Below are 12,248 nucleotides of genomic sequence, written 5' to 3' on the forward strand. Positions count from 1 at the left end.
CTGCTGGCGGTGGAGGGCCGCGTGCTCACCCGCACCCGTGCTGTGTCCCCACCAGCAGCGCGCAGGAGGCCCCCGAGCTGGACATGCCCGGGAAGGAGCGGCAGGAGCGCTCGAGGGTGCGGATAGCCTCAGAGTCCCTGGACGAGGAGGACAGCTGAGCCCCGGCGGCCAGGCCCACCCGTCGCACGTAGATGCCCCAGGCCTGCCCCGGCCCCCGCCCACCGCCCAAGGAGCAGAGACCTGTTGGGGAAGCGCTGTGCTGTCCCTTTGTATCTGTCCCCTGGGTTGTTTTTCTGCCTAACTTCTGTGATTTCCAACCAACATGAAATGACTATAAAGGGTTTTTTTAATGAAAGTCACTTTTATTGACTTGGTTGTCTAGTGTTGCTGGGGCAGCTGTCCAGGATCCGTCCAGGGACGAAGGATTTAAGCCGTAGCATTCACAGCGAACGTGAACTTGGTTGCGAAGGTGCCCCTGCCTGGCCTGGCCCTGCAGGGCTGACGGTGAGGGAGAGTGGGGGTGGGGGGGTGGGCCTTTATAGAAGTAATGGGGGTTCGAGTGGAGGCTGTGGTCTGACCCTCCTGCGTGCGGCTGCCCAGCACCCAGGCGGGAGCAGGGACCCAGCGGGTGGGCCTGGGCCCGGAGGGTGGAGACCGTGCTTCTCTGTTCCCAGCCAGGCTGCAGGTGGCTCTGGGACCCCCGAGGCAAGATTCAGGGTCCCCAGAAGCAGTAGCTCGGGGCATTCGAGCCATTCAGGCTTGGGGGCCGCTGTGGGCTGGCCAGTGTCCTTGATGTTCCAAGGGTGTGAGCACTGGGGGCAGGACTTGCTCTGTGACCTTGGATGAGTGGCACTCCCACCCCGGGCTTCTCATTCCTCACCTGTGTAAGGATCCCAGGCTCACGGGGCCATCACGCGGATTCAGACAGACACCCGCACTGGGCAGTTGCTGGCTAAACAGTGGCGCCCACTGTATGTGACTTACCCTGCCCTGGCCAGGAGCCTCCGTTCCCACCGAGGCCGTGGTCAGGCTGGGACTTCCTGAGCCTGGCGCCCCTCATTTGGTTTGGCTGGACTGGAGCTCCAGCTACTGTGCTCGGCTTGTGTGAATGACTGTGTCCAGCATCTCTTCCTGCGATGACAGTGCGTGAGGGACACCAAGGAAGGACGGGCCCGAGGGGCTTCCTGACCCGTTCCCCGTGTCTCACATGGCTAGCGCCCAGGAGCCTGGCGACCCTTTGGGGGAAGGCTGGTGTCGCATCCTGGGCTCAGAGCACCGCATCGTGTGTGAGAAGGGTCTATGGTCCTGGGGCCTGACTGGGGGGTCGAGGGTGGGATGCGGGTTCTGGGAAGCGGGGTCTTCCTTGGCAAGGGTCCCCCCGGCCGGAGGACAGGTGAGGCCCAGGGAGGGCGCGCCTGGCGTCCTGTATCCCTATGTGCCACCCCGGTGTGGCTGCCCTGGGCATTTGGGGAACTGTGGCCCGGAAGGACGGGGTGCTGTGTCACAGCTGTTCTCCAGCCTCGACCAAGTGTGGGGCCTACCTGAACGTGCTGAGCACCTGCGGTCACATACCCGCCCCCACCGTCCCAGGGCCCCGTCCCATGCGGGGAAGCTCTGCTGGTCCTTCCTCAGAGGCCTCAGCCCAGGTGCTTGGAGGGCCACAGAGCATCAGCTCCGGGTAGGCCCAGGTGGAAAGCGGCTGGTTTTATATCCGCCCCCGTCCAGTCCTCCAGCCGGCCCGGGGCATAGCCATGGCTGCTGGCTGCCACAGCTTGACCCTCACAAAGCCCCCTGGCCACACTGAGCGTTGGCAGAGGTGGTAGGAGCCTGCCTCGGGGTGACAGTGGCCTTCTGGTACATTCGGCTGCAACGGAACATGGTTTGCTGAGGGCGTATGCTTCTAGAGCGAGGATAGAGCCGGGAGCCCAGGAGGGAGGAGCAAGAGAACTGGACGGAACCTTCTAGACTTAGGCACGTGTCCGTCTCTCTTTCTTAATGGGAGTGCTTGCTTGAGATCCTCAGGCAAACACCCTCCGTCAGCGGTCTCAGCAACCCTGGGCCCCCAGACCCGGAGGAGAAGGGGTGGACGGTGCGGGCAGGCCTGGAGCCGGGTGCGTGGTGCTGCTGAGCTCACGGTCCTTGGGGGCCCCGCTGGGGCGAGGCAGCACAGGGTCCAGACCTTCGGGGAGGGGGAGCCGGTTTGGGGCCGGGGAGGAGGCCCCGCAGAGGGCCCCCGTGGGCCGGGAGCGGCCTACACCTGCTGCCCGCCGGGCGGCAGGGCGAAGGGCCCCACCAGCCAGCAGAGCGGCGGGCCGTGCTGCACGCTGTCCAGCACCTGCTCCAGCTCTTGCCAGGCCCGGCCCACGCCCTCGTGGCTCCGGGCCAGGCGCTCTGCCGGCAGCCGCTGGACCGAGCTGGCCGAGGAGACCAGGCCGTAGAGCTCACACAGGCTGTGCCGCGCCCGCCCGACACGCTGCTGGAGCTCCTCGGGGAGGCCCTGGAGGCCGGAGGCCAGGGAGCTGTAGGCCACGTGGAGCTGCTGGATGAGGCTGCAGGCCCTGGACAGGGCCCCGGAGTCCGGCACCTGCGGGAGTGGGGAGCGAGGTAAGCAGGGGCGGAGGGAGAAGAGCGGGAGCCTCAGCGTTTGCTTACGCACCTCTTGGGTAGCGCCTTCCTCCGCTCTGCTGCTCGGACCCTGGTCTGGAGGTGACTGGCCCTCTGGAGCCCGCTCGGCCTTCTGAATCTAGAAAGAAAGAGACGCCAGCGGAGAAATTACAGCTGGTCCCCTGGGGACGTTTGGGTCTGGCCCTGGAGCCTCACGTCTAGACCTTTCCCGGGCATGGTGGAAAAGCCACAAAAAAATAAAATCCTTTAATAAGAAACGAATGAAAAGATCTCTGAGGTGCCTTACAGAGTCCCCCTCTCTCGTGTCCCACATCCCTGCTTCGGAGGCGCATTCTGAACCGGGTGCCTCTTGCCATGGAAGCCACCCCAGAGGCCCCACTGTCCATCACGTGCCGGGAGTTTTGCAGGAATCTCCCGGGTCCAGCCCGTTCTCCCATCAGCAGCTAGGGACCCCCTAGAAAAACCTAGGTGGGGTCAGGCCACTCCTCAGTCCTGGGTGCTGGGGGGGTTGCTGGGGGGCATCCCTGGTCCCCACCTCCTCCATGCCAGGAGTCCCCCCCCCCCCCAGTTGTGACAACCACAGACATCCCCACAGATTGCCAAGTGTCCCTGGGAACAGAATCACCCCCCCAGGGGACACTTCCTAGGTTAAGGGGTTCCACTGGCCCCCAGCAGCCTTTACATTATGTTGACCACCTCTCACCTGCTGAGGTCGTGGGAGGCTGCACACACAGGGCAGTGACTTACAGACCTTGAGGTCACCCTGGGTGGTGCCGTCTAACCGCTTGGAGATGCATTCTGGTGTCTGGGGTGAGCACGGCTTTACTCGTTATTTTCCCCCCATAATTAACCCTGGCTTTCCCCTCCGCGGCACTGCTAACACTGGCACTGGTTCTGGATCATTCTGTGTGCTGTACTATTGGTGTCCTGGGCACTGGGGGTGGGGGTGGGGGGCTGAGCAGCGTCCCTGACCCCACCCACTCAAGGCCAGGAGCACCATTTCCTGCAGTTGTGACAGCCACAGATGTCCCCAGACATGGCCCAGTGTCCCAGGGGCCTGTTCACTCCCGTGGAGATCCCGCTGGATCGGACCCGCGGTCTTCGTGCCGTGGCCCACCAGAGACCGTGGGGCACCGACGGAAATCACCGTTGTGTGGGTGCAGCCTGGGGATCTGGATTCAGGCAGCATTGCTGAGTTCTTCACTGCATGTGTATCTAAACATCTAAGAGCCATGACCTTGGAGACCGGGAGGTCCTCAGAGCTGGGGGACCCTCGCCGTCTGCACAGGCCACAGGCGGCTGCCGCTGGACTGGGCTCAGCTCCGCCTCTGGCACAGAGCAGGAGCCGACGCGTTAGCTGTCCGCCGTGGAGAAGGCTCCGTGGGGCTCAGTAGATGCCCGTCGGGTCACCACACGCGGATGGGGGAGCGTGGGGAGGGGAAGGCTCTTACCAGCTTGAAGGCGTCCTCCAGCTGGGCCAGCGCGGCCCTGGCCTGGAACTGGCCGTGTTGCAGGTGGCTCAGGGCGTGCTCAAAAGCCCGCTGGCGGAAGCCGGGGGCCAGGTCGCCCAGACGCACAAAGTAGCTGCGCTGGTCGGCCGTGAGCACCCTTGGCTCAGGCTCGGAGGCGGCAAGCTGGGCTGCAGGGAAGAGGGGATCACTGGATCCGAGAGGCCCCGGGCTTGGGTTTTACAGAAGCCCAGCCCCGTGGGAGGTGGGCCGGCCATGCCGTTCTTACCTTGCTCCTCGGCATCCAGGGGCTGGAAGACGTCCCCCAGCTCCTTCAGCTCGTCCCGGAGTGTCGCGAAGCTCGTGGGTCCTTCATGGCCGCGTGCGGTGGCCACGTGCCCCGCATCCTCCCTGCCCAGGGTGGCCCCCTGGGGACGTGTTGCTTCAGCGGTGGCTTCCCGGACAAGGTCCAGGCCTGCACCAAGTGTGTCCGGGGCGCTGGATACTCCGGGGGACAGAGCTTCCCCTCCTTTGCGGGGGGCACTGGAACTGGTGAGTCCGCCCCACACAGGGTCCCGGGTGCCAGGTAACCAGTTCTGGATGGTGTCGAGACCAGTCTGCACTGCCCCCTTGGCCACGTTCCCTGCCCCTGTCACCCCAGCGGACACTGTGTCTTTGGTGCCTGTGACAATATTCTTGGTGATGTCCAGGCCGGTCTGGACGGTGCCCTTGGCCATGCCCAGGGCGCCTGTGAGCCCAGTAGATAGGGTGTCCTTGGTGCCCGTCAGGATGGTCTTTGAAGTGTCCAGGCCGGTCTGGACGGTGCCCTTGGCCATGGTCACTGCCCCTGTCACCCCAGCGGACACGGTGTCTTTGGTGCCTGTGACAATATTCTTGGTGGTGTCCAGGCCAGTCTGGACCGTGCCCTTGGCCATGCCCAGTGCACCTGTGAGCCCAGTAGATAGGGTGTCCTTGGTGCCCGTCAGGACGGTCTTTGAAGTGTCCAGGCCGGTCTGGACGGTGCCCTTGGCCATGCCCAGTGCGCCTGTGAGCCCAGTAGATAGGGTGTCCTTGGTGCCCGTCAGGACGGTCTTTGAAGTGTCCAGGCCGGTCTGGACGGTGCCCTTGGCCATGTTCACTGCCCCTGTCACCCCAGCGGACACGGTGTCTTTGGTGCCTGTGACAATATTCTTGGTGGTGTCCAGGCCGGTCTGGACGGTGCCCTTGGCCATGCCCAGTGCACCTGTGAGCCCAGTAGATAGGGTGTCCTTGGTGCCCGTCAGGACGGTCTTTGAAGTGTCCAGGCCGGACTGGACGGTGCCCTTGGCCATGCCCAGGGCACCTGTGAGCCCAGTAGATAGGGTGTCCTTGGTGCCCGTCAGGACGGTCTTCGAAGTGTCCAGGCCGGTCTGGACGGTGCCCTTGGCCATGTTCACTGCCCCTGTCACCCCAGCGGACACGGTGTCTTTGGTGCCTGTGACAATATTCTTAGTGGTTTCCAGGCTGGTCTGGACGGTGCCCTTGGCCATGTTCACTGCCCCTGTCACCCCAGCGGACACGGTGTCTTTGGTGCCTGTGACAATATTCTTGGTGGTGTCCAGGCCGGTCTGGACGGTGCCCTTGGCCATGCCCAGTGCACCTGTGAGCCCAGTAGATAGGGTGTCCTTGGTGCCCGTCAGGATGGTCTTTGAAGTGTCCAGGCCGGTCTGGACGGTGCCCTTGGCCATGGTGACTGCCCCTGTCACCCCAGCGGACACGGTGTCTTTGGTGCCTGTGACAATATTCTTGGTGGTGTCCAGGCCAGTCTGGACCGTGCCCTTGGCCATGCCCAGTGCACCTGTGAGCCCAGTAGATAGGGTGTCCTTGGTGCCCGTCAGGACGGTCTTTGAAGTGTCCAGGCCGGTCTGGACAGCACCTTTGGCCACATTCATGGCTCCAGTCACCCCACTGCACACGGTGTCCTTGGTACCTGTCAGGACAGCCTTGGTGGTGTCCAGGCCAGTCTGGACAGTGCCCTTGGCCACGTTCATTGCCCCTGAGAGCCCCGTGGACACAGTGTCCTTGGTACCCGTCAGGACGGTCTTTGAAGTGTCCAGGCCAGTCTGGACGGTGCCCTTGGCCATGTTCACTGCCCCTGTCACCCCAGCGGACACGGTGTCTTTGGTGCCTGTGACAATATTCTTGGTGGTGTCCAGGCCAGTCTGGACCGTGCCCTTGGCCATGCCCAGTGCACCTGTGAGCCCAGTAGATAGGGTGTCCTTGGTGCCCGTCAGGACGGTCTTTGAAGTGTCCAGGCCGGTCTGGACGGTGCACTTGGCCATGCCCAGTGCACCTGTGAGCCCAGTAGATAGGGTGTCCTTGGTGCCCGTCAGGACGGTCTTTGAAGTGTCCAGGCCGGTCTGGACAGCACCTTTGGCCACATTCATGGCTCCAGTCACCCCACTGCACACGGTGTCCTTGGTACCTGTCAGGACAGCCTTGGTGGTGTCCAGGCCAGTCTGGACAGTGCCCTTGGCCACGTTCATTGCCCCTGAGAGCCCCGTGGACACAGTGTCCTTGGTACCCGTCAGGACGGTCTTTGAAGTGTCCAGGCCAGTCTGGACGGTGCCCTTGGCCATGTTCACTGCCCCTGTCACCCCAGCGGACACGGTGTCTTTGGTGCCTGTGACAATATTCTTGGTGGTGTCCAGGCCAGTCTGGACCGTGCCCTTGGCCATGCCCAGTGCACCTGTGAGCCCAGTAGATAGGGTGTCCTTGGTGCCCGTCAGGACGGTCTTTGAAGTGTCCAGGCCGGTCTGGACAGCACCTTTGGCCACATTCATGGCTCCAGTCACCCCACTGCACACGGTGTCCTTGGTACCTGTCAGGACAGCCTTGGTGGTGTCCAGGCCAGTCTGGACAGTGCCCTTGGCCACGTTCATTGCCCCTGAGAGCCCCGTGGACACAGTGTCCTTGGTACCCGTCAGGACGGTCTTTGAAGTGTCCAGGCCAGTCTGGACGGTGCCCTTGGCCATGTTCACTGCCCCTGTCACCCCAGCGGACACGGTGTCTTTGGTGCCTGTGACAATATTCTTGGTGGTGTCCAGGCCAGTCTGGACCGTGCCCTTGGCCATGCCCAGTGCACCTGTGAGCCCAGTAGATAGGGTGTCCTTGGTGCCCGTCAGGACGGTCTTTGAAGTGTCCAGGCCGGTCTGGACAGCACCTTTGGCCACATTCATGGCTCCAGTCACTCCACTGCACACGGTGTCCTTGGTACCTGTCAGGACAGCCTTGGTGGTGTCCAGGCCAGTCTGGACAGTGCCCTTGGCCACGTTCATTGCCCCTGAGAGCCCCGTGGACACAGTGTCCTTGGTACCCGTCAGGACGGTCTTTGAAGTGTCCAGGCCGGTCTGGACCGTGCCCTTGGCCATGCCCAGTGCACCTGTGAGCCCAGTAGATAGGGTGTCCTTGGTGCCCGTCAGGACGGTCTTTGAAGTGTCCAGGCCGGTCTGGACAGCACCTTTGGCCACATTCATGGCTCCAGTCACCCCACTGCACACGGTGTCCTTGGTACCTGTCAGGACAGCCTTGGTGGTGTCCAGGCCAGTCTGGACAGTGCCCTTGGCCACGTTCATTGCCCCTGAGAGCCCCGTGGACACAGTGTCCTTGGTACCCGTCAGGACGGTCTTTGAAGTGTCCAGGCCAGTCTGGACGGTGCCCTTGGCCATGTTCACTGCCCCTGTCACCCCAGCGGACACGGTGTCTTTGGTGCCTGTGACAATATTCTTGGTGGTGTCCAGGCCGGTCTGGACCGTGCCCTTGGCCATGCCCAGTGCACCTGTGAGCCCAGTAGATAGGGTGTCCTTGGTGCCCGTCAGGACGGTCTTTGAAGTGTCCAGGCCGGTCTGGACGGTGCCCTTGGCCATGCCCAGTGCTCCTGTGAGCCCAGTAGATAGGGTGTCCTTGGTGCCCGTCAGGATGGTCTTTGAAGTGTCCAGGCCGGTCTGGACGGTGCCCTTGGCCATGCCCAGTGCACCTGTGAGCCCAGTAGATAGGGTGTCCTTGGTGCCCGTCAGGACGGTCTTTGAAGTGTCCAGGCCGGTCTGGACAGCACCTTTGGCCACATTCATGGCTCCAGTCACCCCACTGCACACGGTGTCCTTGGTGCCCATCAGGACGGTCTTCGAAGTGTCCAGGCCGGTCTGGACCGTGCCCTTAGCCACACCCACTGCCCCTGTGACGCCACTGGCCACAGTCTCCTTGGCACCTGAGAGGGCAGACCGGGTCATGCCCAGGCCTCCGTGCATCACACCTTTGGCTGTGTCCACTGCGCTGGCCATCCCGGAGGAGATGGTGTCCTTAGTCTTACTCATCTTGGAGCTCACCAGGTCCTTTGCCCCAGAGGTCATCTGGTAAGAAAGGACACGCGTGGTCAAGAGGAGAGCCCGAGGCGCTCCGCACCCCAGACTTCAGCCAGCCTGATCCCTCGCGTGCATTAGGGCGAAGGACCGTCACCCAGAGAGTCTGCCCGTCACCTCCCACCTGTACCCACTCTGCTCTCACACTGTCATCCAGCCATGGCCTTCCAGGGCCCGGCCTTCGAGAGCTCTGTCACAGCGCTGAGCGGCGCCCCTGATTGAATAAATCCCCACTGCCAGAGACAGGTCCCCACACCTCCAGAACCTTTGCCAAAGTCCCCTGGCCTTGGGCTCAGTGCCGGGTGCTGGGTGACATAGTTGATTCGTCTTGCCTACTCTTCGAAGGGCAGTTTCTCTCATCTGGTCAAACTAACAAAGGGTTGTGGTGGCCTGAGTCGCCACCGCTCGCTTTCAACCACAAGCGTGCTGTTTTTAATCCAGAGCTTCTTAACCGGGGTGATTCTACCCTCCAGGGGACCCTGGGTGGCGTCTGCGGACATCTGTGGTTGCCACGACTCGGGGACAGGGTGCCCCAGGCGTCGAGCGAGCAGGGCACAGGGATGCCGTGCAATCCCCGCCCCCGCAGTGCCCAGGACGCACCACAACCAGGAGGGATCTGGCCGCAAACGGCCACCATGCTGAGATGGAGGGAGCCCCGAAATTTTGTTCTTACCTCTGCCCACCTGCTACCCTGCCTCGTTTCAAGTGGGCACTTGGGCTGTGTGCCTGCAGAGACCTGAGTTCGAATCTCAGCCCTCCGCCCCCTCCCTAGCCCCCCCCCCCCTCAGGCAAGACACATCCCCTCTGAGCTTTTTGGCTGAAGCCGGTGACTAACACAACGCCTCCTTCAAGGATTGGGGAGGAAGGGAGTCAAGGTGCCTGAAGCACTTTGCAGGAGACTGAGACTAAGACGGGGAGGGAACAGGGTGTGGCCTTGGCTGTCCCGGTCTGTTGTAATCTGGGCCAGAAGGGCCACTGGCGTTACTCGTTCCTTGAGCTGAGGGCAGAGGGGAGTAGAGTAAGACTGCAGGGGGGCGGGGGGTGGGGTGGGGGGGTGGCGCCTGGGTGGCTCAGTCCGTGAAGGGTCCGACTTCGGCTCAGGTCACGATTTCACAGTTCGTGATTTCGAGCCCCGAATCGGGATCGGCACTGACGGTGCGGAGCCTGCTTGGGATTCTCTCTCTCTCCCTCTCTCTCTGCCCTTCCCCCACTCTCACTCGCGCTCTCTCTCAACATAAATAAATAAACTTTAAAGAAAAATAAAAAAGACTCCAGGATGGGCGCTTAAGCGTGCCCAGTGAAGCAGTCCTAACAGGGCTGTGGCGCCCTGCTGTGGCCCTTGGGGGTCGCGCATCAGTCACTCCGTCTGGCCCAGCCTTGGGGACGTGATAGCGAGGGGAGAGCCCCGTTCATCTGAGATGGATGGAAGGTGCAGGAAGGTTCCCTAGCCGCGCCTGGCTGTGTGACCTTCAGCAAGCGGCTTGGCTTCTCTGTGCTTTTTGGCTGTTGTGTGGGGTACTCTCTCTCCCTTCCTCGCAGGGCAGGTTCACCAGTAAGCGGCACACAGAAAGCACGCAGCCCCAAGCCTGGCGTGCGCTGAGGTGCCAGTGTTTCCGGCCCCTTATTGCTAGACAGAGCGGGAGACCGTGCGCAGCCTTGCCGCGCCGGGCAGGGGGGCGGTGGTCGGCATTGCACCCATTTCACAGATGTGGAAACGGAAGCTCAGAGGGGAGACTACGCCTGGAATCCCACAGCAGGACGCACTGGGGTGTCTGCCCTCCCCTTGGCCCACGACAACCCCCTCAGAAGGCAGGAACCGAAACCTCCCCGGAGAAGCACCAGAAGGAGGCGGAGGCCATCAGGCCTCAGGTCCACCAGCCCCTCTCACCTTCTCTGAGGGCGGCGGCTGCTTCTCCCCGCCAGCCGTCTGCTCCAGGTTGGTGGCTGCTGTGGGCACAGGAGCTGGTCAGGCAACCAGGAAGGGCGAGGGACGTGGGCTGGCATCAGCCAACGGGCCTGGGGCCCGTTGCGTAATTGGTGGGCACAGCCTGAAAGGTCAGGAATGTCCCAGCCGCCCTGCCAGGGACAGCAGGAGGTGACATCGACAACCAGTGACTGAGCCCTGCTGGAGGCTCCCCTGGAGCCCTGGGGCTTTGGGCTGCTGGTACGGGAGTTCTCTGGAGTTTTCTATGCCCGGGTCCCGGGCGCTGGACACTCACCCCGGAGGGGACCCGAGGAAGGGTATTAAGGGCCCCGCCCCAGCCGCAGCTGCCTGTCTGGCCTGGGTATGTGGGGCAGGAGTCACTGCCCTGGGGCGCTGGGCCCAGAGTGAGCGAGCGTCCAGGCCCACGCTCCCCTGCTCCCTCCCCCCCAGCCCCTGCCGCCAAGCCAAGGCTTTGTGACCCCAGGGAAGCCAGCCCCCTTTGCTGGGAACCAGGATGGAAACCTTCAGTGAGCTCAGACACGGGGAGCACCCAGTCCCTGGTGCATCAGAAATGGGGTGGGATGCAGGGGAGGGGTTGAGAAAGCAGAGAGACAGGCTGTGTCCACACCCTCGCTGTTGCTGGTTATGCTACTTTGGGCCCCTCTCCTGCCCTATTTAGGCCTCAGTTTCCCCCATCTGGTGCCACCTGAGCACGCCAGCCTGGAGTGTCTGTTGAGGTGATGCCGGCACGTGTGAACCCCCACTCCCCCCACAAATGATCGAAAGTCCCTGCTCGGGGATGTTTATTCCCAGGACCCGCCTCTAGAGCCGCCCCCCCCTCCCCCACGGAGATGTCCACTCACCCTGAGCCTGGGGCTGCGGGGACGCACCCGCAGGGTCGGCGACCGGCCGGACCTCTCTCGCAGAACTGTGGGCGCCGGCCACAAGGTTCCGGGCAGAACTGAAGCCAGGCAGGGACCCCAAGAAACTTCCCAGGGTCTACACGGGGCAGGGGGGAAGCGTTAGCAGGGCCAGGCTCTGGCAGGGTGGGGGGAATGCCTTGGACAGCACTGGGTTCCTGCATCCCCTCGGGCCCTTCATCCTGGGGAGACCCCAGGAGGGTGTCTTAGCCTCTCTGAGTCTCAGTTTCTTTGCCTGGGCCACGGGCAGAGTCAGCCTGCCTCCCGTAGACAGAGGAAAAGTTCATCCTCCGGGTCTCCAGAGGCCTTTTCCCTCCACGGCCCCCCCATTTCATGGGTGGGGAAACTGAGGCCCAGAGAGGGGCCATGGTAGAGAAGGAGCTGAGGGTTGCTTGTGTCCCCCCGCTCCCCCCACCCTTCAGCTTGGGACCGGAGGGGACAGTTGGTACCATGGCTCGCAGAGCCTTCCCACCCCACCCTTCCCAGGCCCTCCGGACCCCGGTACCGTGAAGGTCACCTTCCCAAGGTTCCGGGGGGTCCCCAGGTCCTGGCAGGGATCTCCCCCACCGCACCTCCCCTCACCTTGCCCTTGGGTTTGGGAGGATCCCGGCCTCCTTCGTCTTGGGCAGACATGGTAATATTCTGAGCAGCTGGAAAGGGGCGGAGAGGGTGTGTGAATCGGGGGGCTCCCGGGCCTCCTGCCGCACCCCTCCCGCGCCGGCCACACCCCTCCGGCCCAGCCTCACCCTGGCGTTGCTCACCTGGGGCGCGGGAGGGTCCCTCAGAGCCACAGGCGGTGCAGCTGGGGGCTGGCTCTGCTCTCGGCTACCAGGCCTTATAGGGTCTGGGGCAGGCCCGGGCCCGGCCGGCAGAGGCAGGCGGCCAGCGGGCCGGGGGAGGGCCCTGGGCGGTCACGTGCAGCCTGCCCAGCCCA

General features: G+C 63.3%; 2 protein-coding genes across 9 annotated transcripts in view; one reads left to right on the forward strand and one right to left on the reverse strand.

The window, feature by feature from the left end:
- HDGFL2 (HDGF like 2) overlaps positions 1-359 on the forward strand; it is a 21,201-nt gene extending 20,842 nt beyond the window's left edge. For 3 of the 4 annotated variants that reach the window (XM_045044055.1, XM_023244045.2, XM_045044062.1), the window contains one exon: positions 56-359. In XM_045044055.1, coding sequence (XP_044899990.1) covers positions 56-158 — 103 coding nt within the window. In that variant the 3' untranslated portion in view covers positions 159-359. The remainder of the gene's footprint in view (positions 1-55) is intronic. The other variant, XM_023244050.2, reaches the window with a different exon arrangement.
- PLIN4 (perilipin 4) lies at positions 342-12,216 on the reverse strand. Of its 5 annotated transcripts, none has more exons than XM_045044046.1 (9): positions 12,076-12,216; positions 11,897-11,964; positions 11,258-11,393; positions 10,359-10,417; positions 7,916-8,461; positions 4,363-7,519; positions 4,077-4,264; positions 2,657-2,743; positions 342-2,584 (listed from the first exon to the last, which is right to left on the reverse strand). In XM_045044046.1, exons 2-9 carry the CDS (start codon positions 11,945-11,947, stop codon positions 2,252-2,254), a joined length of 4,557 nt encoding a protein of 1,518 aa, XP_044899981.1. In that variant the 5' UTR covers positions 11,948-11,964; positions 12,076-12,216; the 3' UTR covers positions 342-2,251. The 5 variants fall into 5 exon arrangements, with proteins under 5 accessions (XP_044899981.1, XP_044899979.1, XP_044899984.1 ...); XM_045044044.1 differs by having other exon boundaries at positions 4,363-6,306; positions 6,406-8,461; positions 12,076-12,215; XM_045044049.1 differs by having other exon boundaries at positions 4,363-5,044; positions 5,936-8,461; positions 12,076-12,215.
- Between the last annotated feature and the right edge of the window lie 32 nt (positions 12,217-12,248).

This window comes from Felis catus, chromosome A2 (assembly GCF_018350175.1).
Source record: "Felis catus isolate Fca126 chromosome A2, F.catus_Fca126_mat1.0, whole genome shotgun sequence".
NCBI classification, from domain to species: Eukaryota; Metazoa; Chordata; class Mammalia; order Carnivora; family Felidae; genus Felis; species Felis catus.

Excerpts from the sequence above, each read along its gene's own strand:
- PLIN4 (XM_045044031.1), bottom strand. The coding sequence starts at position 11,947 with ATGTCTGCCCAAGACGAAGGAGGCCGGGATCCTCCCAAACCCAAGGGC. Across the intron at positions 10,418-11,257 it reads CCCGCAGCCCCAGGCTCAGG|CAGCCACCAACCTGGAGCAG; the intron begins GTGAGTGGACAT and ends CTGTGCCCACAG. Across the intron at positions 2,744-4,076 it reads TGGAGGACGCCTTCAAGCTG|ATTCAGAAGGCCGAGCGGGC; the intron begins GTAAGAGCCTTC and ends CTTTCTTTCTAG.